At 36.5% G+C, this 17,596-nt stretch overlaps 2 protein-coding genes across 2 annotated transcripts; both read left to right on the forward strand.

The window, feature by feature from the left end:
* Positions 1 to 7,634: 7,634 nt before the first annotated feature.
* On the forward strand, positions 7,635 to 12,709 carry Cbr-gly-11 (the record flags this gene model as incomplete). The annotated part of the gene is made up of 7 exons (XM_002643049.1): positions 7,635 to 7,898; positions 9,008 to 9,538; positions 10,520 to 10,876; positions 11,577 to 11,638; positions 11,739 to 12,153; positions 12,433 to 12,540; positions 12,587 to 12,709. 7 exons carry the CDS (start codon positions 7,635 to 7,637, stop codon positions 12,707 to 12,709), a joined length of 1,860 nt encoding a protein of 619 aa, XP_002643095.1.
* A 420-nt stretch (positions 12,710 to 13,129) lies between these two features.
* On the forward strand, positions 13,130 to 17,288 carry Cbr-rfc-2 (the record flags this gene model as incomplete). The annotated part of the gene is made up of 7 exons (XM_002643048.2): positions 13,130 to 13,276; positions 13,330 to 13,436; positions 13,483 to 13,606; positions 13,652 to 13,730; positions 15,189 to 15,364; positions 15,689 to 15,943; positions 17,187 to 17,288. The coding sequence occupies 7 exons, from the start codon at positions 13,130 to 13,132 to the stop codon at positions 17,286 to 17,288; spliced, it is 990 nt and encodes a 329-aa protein (XP_002643094.2).
* Positions 17,289 to 17,596: the final 308 nt, after the last annotated feature.

Genomic DNA, 17,596 nt, shown 5'->3' on the forward strand with positions numbered 1-17,596 from the left:
ATTTTTAATATTTCTGTTTTTTTGGAATTTTCGATTTTTCGGATTATCACCAATAAAAAACAGTTTACTCATCTTTGAACGTCTGGATTAGTCAAATGTTTTTGTGATAGAATGCAAAAATGAATAATGATAATAAATATGAGTAATGAGGTCAAAAGTCATAAAACTGAAAAAAAAACAGTCGGTTACGAAACGTCCTGTTTTGAAATAGGCAATTTCAAATTAGGACATTTTCAATATTATGGTTCTAGAACGTTCTGTTTGTTTTTTGTTTACTTTAGAGAGTCCTATAACTTATAGGCTGTAAGGACTCAGGTTACAAAATTCTCAGAACCTTCAGACTTTCTGGAATTTCAAAATCTAAGAATCTAAGAATCTAAGAATCTAAGAATCTAAGAATCTAAGAATCTAAGAATCTAAGAATCTAAGAATCTAAGAATCTAAGAATCTAAGAATCTAAGAATCTAAGAATCTAAGAATCTAAGAATCTAAGAATCTAAGAATCTAAGAATCTAAGAATCTAAGAATCTAAGAATCTAAGAATCTAAGAATCTAAGAATCTAAGAATCTAAGAATCTAAGAATCTAAGAATCTAAGAATCTAAGAATCTAAGAATCTAAGAATCTAAGAATCTAAGAATCTAAGAATCTAAGAATCTAAGAATCTAAGAATCTAAGAATCTAAGAATCTAGAAAATTCTTGGTATCCGGGAAATTCTGAAAATCTCAGAAAAAATATATGATCACAATTCCAGTACTTGTGTACTGGTCCGGAAAGTTCTCGAAAAATCAGAAAATCTCAGAAATTCGTATTTTGCAGACCCACATCATGTAATTATGCTCAGAAAACGGCCGTGAGAATTTTTTCGAAAAAAAAACGTCAGAATTTTGACTTTTTGAATTCAGCTGAAAAAACTAGGTCAGAAGATGGTAGATTTCAAAATTTTTGAATTTCTAAAATTCTGAAATTTCAAAATTCTAGAATTATCTAAAAATGAAATCAGCTCATCAAATTTTTTATGTGAAATTCTACAAAAAAAAAGAAAAAATCAAATGAACTGGAAAATTTGGGTCTCTCTTCTTAACCTCTTCTTCCTTTTAAACCAAAGAAAACCTTTAAAAAAATTTGATACCCAAAATTTCGGGGCGGCGGGAAATTTGAAAAAAGATATCTTTTGCCGAGAAATCACTTTATTCAGCGTTGGCGTTTTGGCATTTTTGTGTCTAATAGTAACATAGAGAATTATAAGAGAACTGTGGGAAAATAGAAAAAAGATGAAGACGTAACCAGAATATCGAATTTCGGAATGTCTTCCCCTTTTTTTCGGGATTTTTCGAATGGAATTTTCTGGAAATTAAATGAATTTTCGAGACAAAACTATTATTCCACTAAGAAATATGCAAAATTGCATGTTTTCCGGCTCAAAATTGGCTTTGTTCAGTGGAGCGCGGTTGCGCAGCGCCAAAGTTTAAAATTTGAGAAATTGATGAAAAAGCGGATTTTATCGATTTTTTCTCGTTTTTTAGGCTGAAACACACACTTTTTGAGTAAAAAATTTTGCGAGTTTAAACAAAATTTTGAAAAAAAAAATCGAAAAAACAAAATTGAAAAAAAATTATTTTTTCATAATTTTTCGACTTTTTTTTTCTAAGAATGAAGTAAGATAGCGTTTTTTCAGTGTTTTCAGTTATTATTGATAGGAAAAGCTTTGAAATTCAAAAAAAAATCTTCAAAAACTCGAAAATTTCTCGAAATTTAAATTTTGGCGCCGAGCAAGCGCGCTCCGCCGAACGAAACTGTTTTCAGTTCGAGTTTAGTTTCGAAATGTCAAAATTTTCCAGAAAATTCCATTTTCTCGAACAATAAAGACATAGAAATTGCTTGTTTACAGGGGTAATTGTAAAAATTCTAAATTTTGATGGAAAAAAAAATTTCCGGGATTCTGAACAAATTTTTTTCGGCACGCGATGGATTCAGAAATTTGGCAGGGACAGGAAAACAAAAAATTATGAATTTGGTCCAAGAAAAATTTGTAAAACTGAAAATCCAAAAGGAGAAGCCAAAATTTGTTGTCTTGATTTAAAAAAAAACCAGTAAACAATACATTTGTGTTGTCTAGAATTTTTTCTATAATTTTGGGGTTCTTCAAAAATACTGGGACTCTGAAATTCTAAAATTTTCAGATTCCCAAAAAATCCTAGATTCTCCGAATCCTTGTACCCAAATGAGACCCAAAAAGATTAGAAGATTGGAACAAACAAAAAATGAATTAGCAAGTCAATTTTTATTATTTGTCTTCTCTTCTTCGTAGACATCAAAATAATTGGGGGAGGAGATTCGAGAAAGAAGAAAAAAAATTATAGATTAAAAAAATATCTGATGACGTGCGAGAGGAGGAAAATTTGAATTTTTCGAACAGGAAACCGAAAGAACGTCGGAAATGGGAAATTATCTTCGGTTTTGTTCGAAAAAAAGAAGATCCCCTTCGAAATTTTGCAGAAAGAATATCCAAAAAGCAAAAAAAAAAACGACAAACCCCAGAAGGGTTCGAACCTCTGACCTCCTGCACGCGAGCGCACACCACATCCCTTACACCACCGCGCATAGTTTATAAAAAGGCGCGGAAGGCGGATAAGTGTGTGCCGCTTTTGTAACTTCTAGAGGTCACAGTGTTCAGTAAAGCTGATATATGGGAAGAATTTAAAAACATTGGAGAAATGTCTAGATATATTTCATCGAATTCTAAGTAGAACGAAATTGAATAAATTGAAAGCGACATCTGGAATTTTCTTTCAGATGACGTGGTTTTTTTTCTGAAAATCTGAAATTTTTATTTTTTTTAAATCTACACATCTATTTTTTAAAATCTACATATCTAATAACATTCACCAGATTCTGTATGTCCGGATGTATGTAGCGCACCTTGTCACCCGTTCAAAGTTAACCGTTCAAGCTGAAACCTGGACAGATAGATCAGAATTGTGTCTTAGTTGATGCCCGAACTTTTGGTTTTTCGAAATTTTGATTTTGAAGTCTTCTGGAGACGTTCCTTGGTTTCACCCACACTAAAGAGTGGTGGGCGATGGTGGAGGGCGACCGGAGGCCAGGAGGTTAAGCCCCGAAGGTGCGTAAACCGACTGGTATAAGATCAAAAAATCAATGGGATCTCTGAAAACCCCTAGAAGTTTTTCTAGAAATTTCGAAATCTTGATATTTTGCATTCGAAAAAAATAGATTGAAATCTTCTGGAAAAAATCGTTATTCTTTGTGTTTTGGAATTGAGGAGAAAACATCGGAATAGATCGTTCCGATTTGAGGGTGTGTGTGTGTAGATTGGACAAGGAAATGTCAGTCTAGTTCTGGAGATTCTTTTTCTGAAATTTCAAAATTTTCAGAATTTTCTTGAACTTAAATTTTCCAGACGTATCTCGAATTTTTCAATTTTTGGTAATTTTGAATTTTGTGAATTTTCTAGAGATTGTTTAATTGTTCGCAAGTTTTGATTTGCAGAAGTATTTACCGTAAACACTCTAATAGAACGTCATCCGATTCGTCAAATTTGAGCCCATGTATCTCATTTTTTGTGAGAGATATCACAAAGTGGCCAACTGATAAAATGTTGCTGATATCATGATAAACATTTTATCAGTTGACAACTTTTTGATATCTTTAAGAAGAACCGAGATATATGAGCTCAAAGTGGACGGTTCGGTTTTTTAAAATTGTTTGAATTTGGCACATTTTCAACTTTTTTTCTTCGAGGATTTCTTTTTTTTTAATTTCAAGCAAATCGAAGTTTAACTTATTGGAAATCTGAATTTTCTGAAAAAAATTTTCTGAAATTTTTATTTGGGAACGTTTTATTCATATCTTCCCTGTCCAAACAAGACACAAATGGCCTCAGGAACAACACAAAAGATCAAAATCGGCCTCTTCAAAATAGATGAAAATCAGTTCAACCGGATTTCTCTGTCTGTATTGAACACAATCCAGCCTTAGCCATTTTTGTGACCAGGTAGCTTTTTTCATAGCTGGCAAAAACATATATTTTTTTTGGTTACGGTACGCTAATAGAAACCCAACCTCTTTGTCCACTTTGAGCTCAATTATCTCGGTTCCTATGAGAGATATCAAAAAGTGATTTACTGATAAAATGTCACTGATATTATGATGAGTGTTTTATCAGTTAATAGATTCTTGGTATCTCTTAAAGGAGCTGAGATAATTGAGCTCAAAGTATGGTCCACCCAGCTCCCGTTAATTAAACCAAAGTTCTCTTCAATTTCTACCCGGTTCCTACCATAAGACGTCATCCAAAAAAAAGTGAAATTTGTTTTTTGCATAAAATTAGATTCAAATCTTATTTTCTTCTCATCAACTTGTTCTACAGTCTTCCTTTTCTTCGGATTCTCGTTTTTTTATGAAGCATCCTCTTCTCCATATCTGATCCTGGGTACGATAAGTGTCGTCATTTGGAAGAGAACTAGAAAACTCCAACTAGAAAATTGACAGAGCTACAGTACCGGTCAATGAGATATACCAAAACCGAAAAACAGTTTGAAATTTGAACATTTTTCGCACAAAAACGAGTAAATTCATTGAAATTGGCGGTTTTAGATTTTGTACTCCTCGTGGACAAGTCGACGCGCGAGATTTGAATTTTTGAGTTACGAAGCAGCTCAAAACTCAATTGTAAAACCGCTAGGAATAATAGAAAGTCGAATTTTTAAACAAAATGGGAGATTTCGTGTTTTGTACTTCTCGTGGACAAGTCAATGCGAGAAATTTGAATTTTCGGGGTTAAAAAAGAAGAAAAACCGGCGAAAATGGGTGTCGGCAAATAGCTGAAAAACTAGGAATTTTCAACAAATTCTGTGAATGCAAAGACACTTCAAAATTATACAAGTTATCGGAAACTTGAAAACCGAGATCTAGACTTTTGAAAATGACCGGAAATCCACGGAAAAATACGTTTTGTATACCCTAAAACCTGTAATAGAAGGGTCCCCCCCCCCCCCACTTTGAGCTCAATTATCTCGGCTCCTATGAGAGATATCAAAGATGTGTCAAGTGATAAAACGTTGGTGATATTATGATAAATCATTACTAATAACATTCACCAGATTATGTATGTGCGTATGTATGTAGCGTTCCGTTTCACCCATTCAAAGTTAACCGAACAAGCTGAAACTGGACAGATAGATCAGAATTGTGTCTTAGTTGATGCCCGAACTTTTGGTTTTTCGAAATTTTGATTTTGAAGTCTTCTGGAGACGTTCCTTGGTTTCACCCACACTAAAGGGTGGTGGGCGATGGTGGAGGGCGACCGGAGGCCAGGAGGTTAAGCCCCGAAGGTGCGTAAACCGACTGGTATAAGATCAAAAAATCAATGGGATCTCTGAAAACCCCTAGAAGTTTTTCTAGAAATTTCGAAATCTTGATATTTTGCATTCGAAAAAAATAGATTGAAATCTTCTGGAAAAAAATCGTTATTCTTTGTGTTTTGGAATTGAGGAGAAAACATCGGAATAGATCGTTCCGATTTGAGGGTGTGTGTGTGTAGATTGGACAAGGAAATGTCAGTCTAGTTCTGGAGATTCTTTTTCTGAAATTTCAAAATTTTCAGAATTTTCTTGAACTTAAATTTTCCAGACGTATCTCGAATTTTTCAATTTTTGGTAATTTTGAATTCTGTGAATTTTCTAGAGATTGTTTAATTGTTCGCAAGTTTTGATTTTCTCATATTCAAATTCCCACCCTTTTTCTCTCCCTTCGTGCAAGCGCGCCCTATCGTTGAGGTCTCGCCACGAAGGGGTTAAAGGCGCACACACACTCGAAACGGGTTTACTGGCCTATTTTTACTCAGATTTAACTGAGTCTTACTCAGTCTAATTCTAGTCTAGTAGTTAGTGCTGTTCCGTGACGTTTCCCTTCAGTTTGCAAGTCCGTCAACCTCGTTACTCATCATTATTCCTACTATTCCAATACTATAAGACCTCCGGCGATCCCCGATCGCCTTACCGGCCTTATTGGACTATCGGAAACCGCTAATGATGTGAGTTGATATAGATTTCCTTCTGAATAGACTAACGGCCAGTTCTGTGACCTGTTTCATGAGTGTTTTCCTTTCAGTGCTCTCATCGTGACCACTAGGAAGCGTGTGCTATTGGGAACTTTGTCTATGACAAGCGATAAGCTTGTCACCGGTAGGAGAAGGGTTTTTGTTGCCCAAGGCTTTTTGCCCCTTCAACTATTGAGTGATCAGTGATGTCCTTCTCGTCCGTCTCCAAGCCAGCCCGACTCCAAGGAAACCTCTTATTGACGATATATTCTCTTTATTAAATATATACCGCTCAATAAATGGGTCACTGATACTACTGTTTCTTTTATTGTTTCCACACCGCTTATCTGCCCGCTCGTCGTCCCACTCCTCGCTACAGACATAACTAGTTCCCCTGTTACCGATGCACTTTCCCCTATTTTACCAGACAGCACGCACAAGGAGGTAGCTTGTTTCTCTGGAGCCGTCACGGGGAATCCAACACTTCCCAAGGTGACCCCTCTACAGCAACATCGCCTACGTTTTCTAAGTTTTCGACCTGTTCAAACATTTCCACTTTTTCCTCTCAATTCAGTACTTCTCAGTTCAGCTACTCGGTAAATAGTACCCTCTCTCTCTCTCTCTATCTCTCTCTCTCTCTCTCTCTCTCTCTCTCTCTCTCTCTCTCTCTCTCTTTTCCCCTCGAGAGAAGACTACCAATGTCCATCGGATTGTTTTATCCTTTCTCTTTTTCCTTCCTCTTTTTTCTCTCTGCGTCTCTCAAAAATCCACACTATCTCGCTTCAGCTGTGTCATCATTCGATTTCTTTCTGCTTCTCTGCGTCTCTCACTCTATCTGTCTCTTTGGACAGACGGATTGCCCATACCTCAACTTTTATCCATCAATTTTCTTTTTTTCTCTTTTCCGGTCTATTGGATTTTTTATAGAAAAACGATTTTGGGTGATTTTGGTGATAGGGAATTTTTTGAAAATTTATCGAAATCTGAAACTTCCAAACTTTAGGAAAACCTAATTTTCAAATTCCCATTTTTCCGAATTTCGAAAATATTTTAAAACTAATTTTTAGTTTGAAATTTGTGATTTTTCAATTTTTCTATCTTTGAAAAATTCTGTAATTCCTAGAAATTTAAGAATCTGAAAATCTAAAAGCGGAAATTTCGAAATTCAAAAATCGAATTTTCCAATTTTTCGAAATTTTCAAAAATCAGTGTTTTTGCAGTATTTTCTAATTTCGGAAAATCTGAAATTCCTGAAAACCCTAAATATCTGAAAATCTAAAAACAAAATTTCCCAAAATTTCAAAGTTTCGAATTAAAAAAAATATAAATTTCCTAAAAATCCTTTAAAAATCTCAGAATCTGAATCCAATTTTACTATATATTTAAAGAATTTTTTTCTGAAATAGTAATTTTTTTCAATTTTTCAACCAATTTCCAAAAATCTGAAAACCCTCAAAGTTCAGATTTTTGGAAATTCCAAATCTGGAAATCTTCTAAATTTCAAATAAATTTCAAAATTTCAAATTCCCGCCCTTTCCTCCTTATCTCCAAATTCCCAATTACCAGTTTCCAGATGCTAGTATTCTGGCGTCGCAAATCGCTTGGGCTAATATGCCTCATCTCAATAATGCTCACTTGTTATCTCTACGTCTCCATGTATTCTGAAAATGAGATCGACGAGAGAGTGTGGAAGTCTGGAGACGCAGAGATTCAGAGGCAAAATCCTCAGAATCCTCAAGAACAGGTTCGACAGCAACACGATTTTGATGATGATGGAGGTGGAGGCGATGAAGGAGAGAAATTGGAAAATAATGAGGAAATGGAGAATAAGAAACAGGTACTTGATGTGTGAACGGATATATCTTGGAAACTGTAAAAATAAAATAGCTCAAATGGTGTTAAGGAGCTTCAAACGTCTATATCTCGCGAATCTTAAAAATTAGCAAAACTTTGCAAACCAACAAAATGTGTAAAAATTTATGTAAATAATTTTTGTTATTTACAACTTTTTGCTAGCTATCATAGTTTTTGAGATATGCGCCTTTAAAGTGTGCACGCCTCCTTCTATGCGTCCCCTGTGACAAGGGGGGCGATTACTTCAAAAGCGCATATCTTCAAAACCATGAAAGCTATCAAAAAGTTGCTAATTAGAATAATGAAGAGCATAAAATTTTACACATTTTCATAATTAATAATGTTAGAATAAATTTAATGGGTCTGGAGATATGAGCGTTGGTGGAGTCGGGGTCAACGTCTTACTAACTTCAAATGCCTATATCTCGCGAATCATACAAATTATCAAAAAGTAATTAATTATTAAGATGTGTTAATTATTAAGATGTTGTATATATTTCGTTAGTTGACAATTTTTTGATAGCTCAAATGGTTTTGGAGATATGAGCTGTGGAGAAGACGCGGAGGCTCAGGCTAGGTTCAAATGATTGTATCTCGCGAACCATACAAGTTATCAAAAACTTATTAACTATTAAAATGTGTAAAATATTATGTAGATAATTTTTGTAGTTTACAACTTTTAACTAGCTGTAATGGTTTTTGAGATATGCGCCTTTAAAGTGTGCACTCCTTCTCTGCGTCACCTCTGGGGATGCGCGTACTTTAAAGGCGCATATCTCAAGAACCATAATAGATAAGAAAAAATGTCAATTATAGAAATAAAAAGCATGAAATTTTGCACATTTCACTAGTTGACACTGTTTTGATAGCTTGAATGGTTTTTGAGATAAATAGGTTTAAAGTTGAAGCTTTCTAGAAGACGTATAACTTTAACCACACATATCTCAAAAACCGTGATAGCTAGCAAAAAGTTGTGTATTACAAAAAAGAAGAACATAAAATTTAACATATTTTATCAGTTGATAAATTTTTAATATCTCTGAAAGCGGCCGAGAACTCAAAAACCTCAAAAACCTAGATCCAATTTTCCAGATAAATCTGGCACCTCCTCCAAATCTGGACGACCCAAACTCCGTGACAACCTTCCCGGATCGTTCCAAAGAAATCGATATAGATACCGATGAGCTAGGAAAAATCAACGGGAAGCTAGAAGACGATTTACAAGCCCTCGGATACAAGCGATATCAATTTAACGGTCTTCTAAGTGATCGAATCGGATCTAGACGGAAAATCAAGGATTCTCGAAACGCTAAATGCTCGGATCTACAGTATGCTCCAGATTTGCCAGCTGCGTCAATAGTCGTTTGTTATTTCAACGAGTCGCCATCTGTATTAGTTCGAATGGTGAATTCAATTTTCGATCGAACGAAACCAGAGCATATTCATGAGATTCTGTTGGTTGACGATTCGAGTGAATGGGAGAACGCAACTGTGGAGGCACAGAGATACAAGGAGAAGCATTCGATCGAATGGCAAAAAGTGAAGTTTTTGAAGACTGAAAAAAACGAGGGATTGATTCGAGCAAAGATTTTCGGCGCTAAAAGAGCTGATGGAGAGGTTTTGGTGAGTTTTTTTTGAAAAATTCGAAATTCGAGTTTTGAAAAATTAAGAAAAAAAAAGAGAAAAACTTCGCACATTTTTCCAGTTGATAATTTTTGATAACTCAAATGGTTCTAGAGATATGACAGCTTATATCTCGCAAGCCGTACAAGATATCAAACATTGTTCAACTAACAAAAGGTGTAACATTTTATGTAGATAATTTTTGTTATTTACAACTTTTTGCTAGCTATCATAGTTTTTGAGATATGCGCCTTTAAAGTGTGCACGCCTCCTTCTATGCGTCCCCTCTGACAAATGGGGGCACTTACTTCAAAAGCGCATATCTCTAAAACCATGAAAGCTATCAAAAAGTTGTTAATTAAAATAATAAAGAGCATAAAATTTTACACATTTTCATAATTAATAATGTTAGAATAAATTTAATGGGTCTGGAGATATGAGCGTTGGTGGAGTCGGGGTCAACGTCTTACTAACTACAAATGCCTATATCTCGTAAATCCTACAACTTATCAAAATTTTGCTAATTAATAAAATGTTTCAAATTTTATGTAAATAATTTTTGTAATTTACAACTTTTTGCTAGCTGCCATAGTTTTTGAGATATGCGCCTTTAAAGTATGCACGCCTCTTTCTCTGCGCCTCCTATCTCTCCAAAACCATGAAAGCTATTAAAAATTGTAAAATATAAAAATAAAGAGCATAACATTTTACAAATTCTTTTAGCTGACAACGTTTTGATAGCTATTATGGTTCTTGAGGTACGCTCCTTTAAAGTGTGCACGCCTCCTTCATCTCATACGTCTCCTCGAAGGATGCACGTACTTTAAAGGCGCATATCTTAAGAACCATGAATGATATCAAAAAGTACTCAATTAAAAAAATTAAGATTATAAAGTTTTACATATTTTGATAGTTGACAACTTTTTTATAAACCCAATGGGTTCAGAGAAATACGCCAAAATACAATACATGCAGTTTCAGGTCTTCCTTGACAGTCACTGCGAAGTAAACGAAGATTGGCTTCCTCCACTTTTGGACCAAATCAAACAAAACCGTCGTCGTGTCGTGTGCCCAATTATTGATATAATTGACGCAATTACCATGAAATACGTGGAATCGCCAGTTTGTACGGGCGGTGTCAACTGGGCAATGACATTCAAATGGGACTATCCGCATCGATCGTATTTTGAGGATCCGATGAACTATTTGAATCCGTTAAAATCGCCAACAATGGCCGGTGGATTATTTGCAATCGATAGAGACTACTTTTTCGAAATCGGCAGTTATGATGAGGGAATGGATGTGTGGGGAGCTGAGAATGTGGAAATTAGTTTTAGGGTGAGTGATGGATTGCTAACTTGAAGGCCGTCACAGATATCAAAAAATTGTACACTGCAAAAATAAAGAGCATAAAATTTCAAACATTTTGTTAGTTAACAAAGTTTTTATAGCATTAATGGTACTTGAGATATGCGCCTTTAAATTATCCGCATCCGTAGATGAGACGCAGAGAAGGAGGCTCGCACACTTTAAATGCGAGTATCTCTAAAACTATGATAGCTAGCAAACATTGCAAACTACCAAAATAGAGAGCATGAAACTTTACATGCCTTGTTAGTTGACAAAAATTTGAGAACTATAGTTGGTGGTCCCTTTCCCCTTCTCCAGTAAAGAGCACACCCTACTTTAACAAAGTATATCTCCTCAACCATTCAACTTTACTAAAAATTACCAATTAACAAAAAGTGTAAAATTTTATGTAGATAACTTTTGTAATTTATCACTTTTGAATATCTATCATGGTTTACGAGATATGCGCCTTTAAAGTGTGCACCCCCTCTAGGAAGCAGACACGCCTCCTTCTCTGCGTCTTTTTGAGGACGTATATCTCCTAAACCAATTCAGCTATCAAAAATGTTTCAACTAACAAATTGTGTAAAATTTTACGCTCTACATTTTTATAGTAAACAAATTTTATCTAGCTCACTCTGTTTTCAAGGTATGCCAATTTTAAAACCACAAGTGCTAAATTTCTCAGATTTGGACTTGCGGAGGAGAGTTGCTGATCATGCCGTGCAGCCGAGTTGGACATATTTTCCGGTAAGTATTTTTTCCGGCTTGAAAGCTCAGAAAAGCTTAGAAAAACAATTCCAAAATCTTTCAAAAACATTTTTTTTTCAAAAAAAAAAAAAAATTCCAGCCGCCAACGTCCGTACGGCATCAAAACCGACTCTATGGGCAAAAACTCGGTCCGTCTGGCACGTGTCTGGCTTGACGAGTACCTGGAGAACTTTTTCGAAGCCCGCCCCACCTACCGTACCTTCACGGATTACGGTGATTTGACATCGAGGATCAATTTGCGCCAAAATCTTCAATGCAAACCTTTCAAATGGTATTTGGAGAATATTTATCCGGAACTGCTACCTGATAACACCCCCAATCAGTTAAATGATAATATATTGATGCCTGGAAAGAAGTATTTGATTAAAATGGCAAATGGAACGCATTGTTTGAGTGCTGAGAACACTCAAGGACGAATAGCCAATGGGAATCGAGTGGAAATGCGAAAATGTAACCATTTGGAACGAATGCAGCAGTGGAAATACTCTTCTACGGTTGGTGTTTGCATTTTTTGCATTAGAGCGCACTTTGCAAAAATGTAATTTTTCGAAATTAATTTCTGCGCCCCACCCAACCTGAGGAAGCCGCCTTTTTCCCCTCTTTTCTATACGCCTTGCCGCCCCATTCAACAAGTGGGCACCGGTGGCCGAGTGGCTTGCGCGTTTGCTAGCCATTCTGAAGGTCACAGGTTCGATTCCACCTTGGGGTTTTCTCTTTTGCTTTTAGTATCCTAGAGTAATTTAAGCTCTAAACTTCAAATTGTTGCTTTTCAGGGAGAGCTCCGACCGATGGGCTCGTCAAGAATGTGTTTGGACTCGCTGCGGGGCATCAGTGTGATCCTTTGCCATAACCAAGGTGCCCATCAGAAGTGGCAAGTTTCGGTGAGAATTTGAATTAATAAAAATCGATGATTGATCGAATTTTCAGACATCTGGCAAATTATTCAATCATTCCGTTGGAAAATGTGCCACTGGAACGAACGAAACCAATGATTTGAGCAGTTTGAAGTTTTGTTCGCTCAGTAACAGTTTTCAATTTGTTGAGCTATAATTAATTTTAAGTCTAATTTTTAAGTTATCTTTCCCTAATTTTAAAGATTCTCGGTTTTTCTAGAAGTTCCCTTTTTTTCCTTTTTTTTCCTCCCTCTGAAACTAAAACTGGTCGACAATTGCCTTTCTCTCTTTTTTTCTTGTTTTTTTTTCTTGTGATAATTTATATGTTCTTTTTTTGAAATAATGAATAATTCTGTTATTTTACAGCCTAATTAATAATTGCTACTCAAACCCGCGCCAAAATTTCTACCAGAAGGCCGTGGGGGAAATCTAGTCCACCGCCTGATGTACTCCTCTCGGACAAGTATGTTTTTGGCGCCAATCTTGTTTTTCGAGTTTTTCCCTTCATTTCTTGCCGATTTTTCTTTTTTTTAGAGGGAATCCCACTAATTCCGACCTGCGAAATTCGATTTTCAGAATGTCAAAAGCGCAAAAAAACGAGCTAGCGCCATGGGTCGAGAAATACCGGCCACAAATTCTTGCCGACATCGTGGGCAACGAAAATATTGTGGAGCGGCTGAAAGTGATCGCCAAAGAGGGAAATGTGCCGAATATCATTTTATCTGTATGAGAAAATTCAAATGAAAATTCAAATTTCCCGCTCAAAAATGTATTTAGGGACCGCCCGGATGCGGAAAAACGACATCGGTGTGGGCGCTGGCCAGAGAGCTGCTTGGCGACAAGGTCAAAGACGCTGTACTCGAATTGAACGCTTCTGATGAGAGGTTGAGCTGAAAAAAAAATCGAAAAGTTCAATTTTTTAACTTTTAGAGGAATCGATGTGGTCCGAAATCGAATCAAAACGTTCGCCCAGACAAGAGTGACACTTCCAGAAGGACGCCACAAAATCATCATCCTTGATGAGGCGGATTCGATGACCGAGGGCGCTCAGCAGGTTTGAAAATCCTAGATGAAAATTCTGAAAATTTGGAATTTCCAGGCTCTTCGTCGCACCATGGAGATTTACTCGAAGACGACGAGATTCGCGTTGGCGTGTAATCAATCGGAGAAGATTATTGGTAGGGGAAGAATCGCATAATTCAAAATCCACTGAAAATTGCTCCATTTGGACGGAAACGGGCCTAAATTTGACTAAAAATGGCTCAAATTCATTGAAAACGGTGCATAACTCTCGAAAAATAGGCTGAAATCGCTGAAAAAAGTCATAGGTTTACTGAAAGTAGCTCCAAAATCCCTAAAATAGACTAAATTTATTGAAATTGGTCGGAAAATCACTTTGAAAATAGCCAAAAATCGTCCAAAATTCACTAAAAATGGTCCAAAAATCCCTAAAAACGGTCCAAAATTCACTAAAATAGACTAAATTTAACTGAAGAAACTCGACCCAAAAGTCCATGAAAACTGTCTAAAAAGCCACTTAAAAATGGTCCTGAAATGATTATAAGCAGCTAAAAAATTGGCTGGAATCGGTCCAAAATAGATGAAAACGGAGCGTTTAAAAAGTCTGAAAGTCGCGAAAATAGGCTGAAATTGATGAAAAATGGTCTCCAAAAATCACTAAAAATGACCTGAAATCGACGAAAATAGTTTGGAAATATCGAAAAAAAAAAAGTCGAAAATGACCTGAATTTCGCTCAAAAATCGTCCAAAATTCACTAAAAATGGTCCGAAAATCCTTAAAAATGGCTCAAAATTCACTGAAATAGACTGAATTTGAATGAAAATTGTCCAAAAATTACTAAAAACTGCTCAAAATTTATTGTAAAATTGGTCTGAAAATCACTTTGGCGAAACGGGCCAGAAATCGTTAAAGGGGGACTCCGACCAAAAATTTTTATTGCATTAAACTGTGTTAAAATTTATCTATTTTTCGAATATTATTGCGAAAAAATTCAAAAAAAATCCGTAATCCCCAAAAAACGGCGTTGAAAAGGAAGAAAATTCAAAAAAGGTGCCGCCGGAGGACGAGGATTTTCAGTGAGAAACCTAGGCCACGGCAGCGGGCGCCTTTCCTACGTGGCAAATTTTCCGAATGTTTTTCAATTTCATGTCCGGCAGGTAAAAAACGTAAAAAACCACTGTCGGCGACTTGAAAAAAAGGCTGTCAGGTGTCGTGGCCTAGGTTTCTCACTGAAAATCCTCGTCCCCCGGCGGCACCTTTTTTTGAATTTTTTTCCTTTTCAACGCCGTTTTTCGGTAATTTCGGATTAAAAAAAAAAATTTCGCAATAATATTCGGAAAATAGATAATTTTTAACACATTTTAATGCAATAAAAATTTTTGGTCGGAGTCCCCCTTTAAATATTGTCCAAGAGTCCGAAAAATGACCAAAAATCCATTGAAATTAGTCCAAAAATCAAGACAAATGGTCGAAAATTCGATGAAAAATGATCCTAAATTTGCCGAAAAATCACTTTTTTAAAAAATTCGAATTGAACTGAAAATGGCTCTGAAATTGTCTGAAATTGACCTAAATCCCCCAAAAATTCTCCAAAAAACCCTCGAATTTATTCCAGAACCCATCCAATCCCGATGCGCTCTTCTCCGCTATACAAAGCTGACTGCGGCCGAGCTGATGTCACGTGTCGTCGAAGTGGCCAAAGCAGAAGACGTCAACCATGACGACGGTGGTCTCGAAGCGATTCTGTTCACGGCTCAGGGCGATATGAGACAGGCGTTGAACAATCTTCAGGTGGGAGTTCATAGATTGATAGGGAGACGGAAAAATAGAGAAAATTCGGATGAAATTGAGCCAAAAATGGCTAATCTACAGTAACCCCTCTGAAAAGTACATGAAAAATGACGTTTTTAAGCCAAAAAAATTGGCCAGAAGTTATTCTTAAAAAGTAAGAAAAAAGGTATGCCTTACTAGTAAAAATTACAGTAATCTATATTAATTTTGACCTATTTTTCATTCATTTTGGCTCATTTTTCAGCATTGTTGATCATGGCCATTTTTTCTCGAATTTCTTGGACATCCGGACACACAGACAACCCCAATTTTTGGTATTTCCAGGCAACGGTGAACGCCTACGAACAGGTGAACAAGGAGAACGTGCTGAAAGTGTGCGATGAGCCGCACCCGGACCTAATGATCAAAATGTTGGCCTACTGTGTGGATGGGAAGTTTTTCGAGGCGTCGAAAATTGTTCACGAATTCCATCGGCTGGGATTCTCGTCCGACGACATTGTGTCCACTTTGTTTCGAGTTGTGAAGACGGTGGAGCTGTCGAAACGAGTCAACGAGCAGTTGAGACAGGAGTTCATTCGGGTAGGGAGGAAATGGGGGAAATTGGGAGAAAATTTAGAAGATTGTATAGAAAATGGAGGAAAATGAAACCGAAAATGAGCGATAATTTTTGAAAAATTCGAAATTTTTAGTTCGAAATTTCAGCCAAAAATTTGAAAAAAATTTCGATTTTTCAATGAAATTTATTTTTTTTGCTTAAAACTTTTTGAAAATTCCGCCAAAAATGGTGAAAATTGGAAAACAAACAGAGAAAAAGTGGACAAGAATATCTGAAATTTCAGCCTAATCATGACGTGGTTCATGGTACCAATTATGGGGTAAATTATGAGGTCCAAAATGGTATCGAAAATGGGATGATTTATGGTATCTTGCATGGAGTTGCTCATGGTATAATTTATGGGGTTATTCATGGTATATCATGGTATCAATTATGGGGGCATTTATGGTGCCGGTTATGGGGACAATCATGGTATCAACTATGGGCCGATTCATAGTACCAACAATGGGGTCATCCATGGTAAAGACCATGAGGTGGTTCATGGTACCAACAATGAGGCGATTCATGGTATCAATTATAGGACAGTTCATGGTCTCAATTATGGGGTGGTTCATGGTATCAATCATGGGGTTATTCACGGTACCAATTGTAGGACGGTTCATGCTCGCAATTATGGGGTGATTCATATTAAATCATGGTACCAATTACGGGGTGATATTCATGGTGCCAACAATGGGGGCATTTATGGTACCATTTATCTGGTAGTCCGTAATACCAGTTATGGTGTCATTTATGGTATCGATTATGAGGTCTCTCAAAGTACCAATAACGGAGTTATCCACGGTGTCAATTATGGGATTATTTATGGTATTATGGAGGCATTCATGGCACCAATTACGGGGTGATTTATGGTATCAACGATGGGGCGATTCATGGTACCAATTATGGGGTAATCCATGGTACCAATTATAGGACGGTTCATGCTAGCAATTATTGTGTCATTCATGGTATCTATAATGGGGACATTCATGCTATCAATCATGGGGTCATTCATGGTACCAATGATGGGGTGATTCATGCTATCCACTATGGGACGATTAATGGTACCGATCATGGAGTAATTTATGGTATCAATAATGAGGACATTCGATCATGGGGTGGTTCAAAGTACCATTATGGTCAATAAGACGAAACGCAGAAATTTCAGCCATTTGGACTAAAATTTTTCAAAAAATTCCGAAATTTCAAACCTATAACATTTTCCAGGAAATCGCCATGTGCCATATGAGAATCATCCAAGGACTCTCCTCAAAACTCCAACTCTCCCGCCTCGTCGCCGATTTGTGTCGTGTTTCGGCCAGTGTCTAATCGATTATCGATTTTTTATTCTAAAAAATTGCTTTCCTACGGTTTCACTATTCTATGATCTTTTTCCTAATCTCTTTTTTTTCTATAAAAATTTTCACAATTTAATCATTTATCATATAAATTTTCATGTAAATCTGAGGGGATTTTTCAAAAAACAAGTCATTTGGCAACCGTTTTTCAAAATATCCCAAAACCGCCCACTCACAGGGTTGCAACCGGCCGGGCCGGGCCGAGATTATTTTTTCTCCGGCCCGGCCCGGCCGGTTCGGCCGGTTCGGCCCGTTCGAATTTAAGAAAAAACAGAAATT

This window comes from Caenorhabditis briggsae (assembly GCF_000004555.2).
Source record: "Caenorhabditis briggsae complete genome, chrIII, whole genome shotgun sequence".
Taxonomy (NCBI): Eukaryota; Metazoa; Nematoda; class Chromadorea; order Rhabditida; family Rhabditidae; genus Caenorhabditis; species Caenorhabditis briggsae.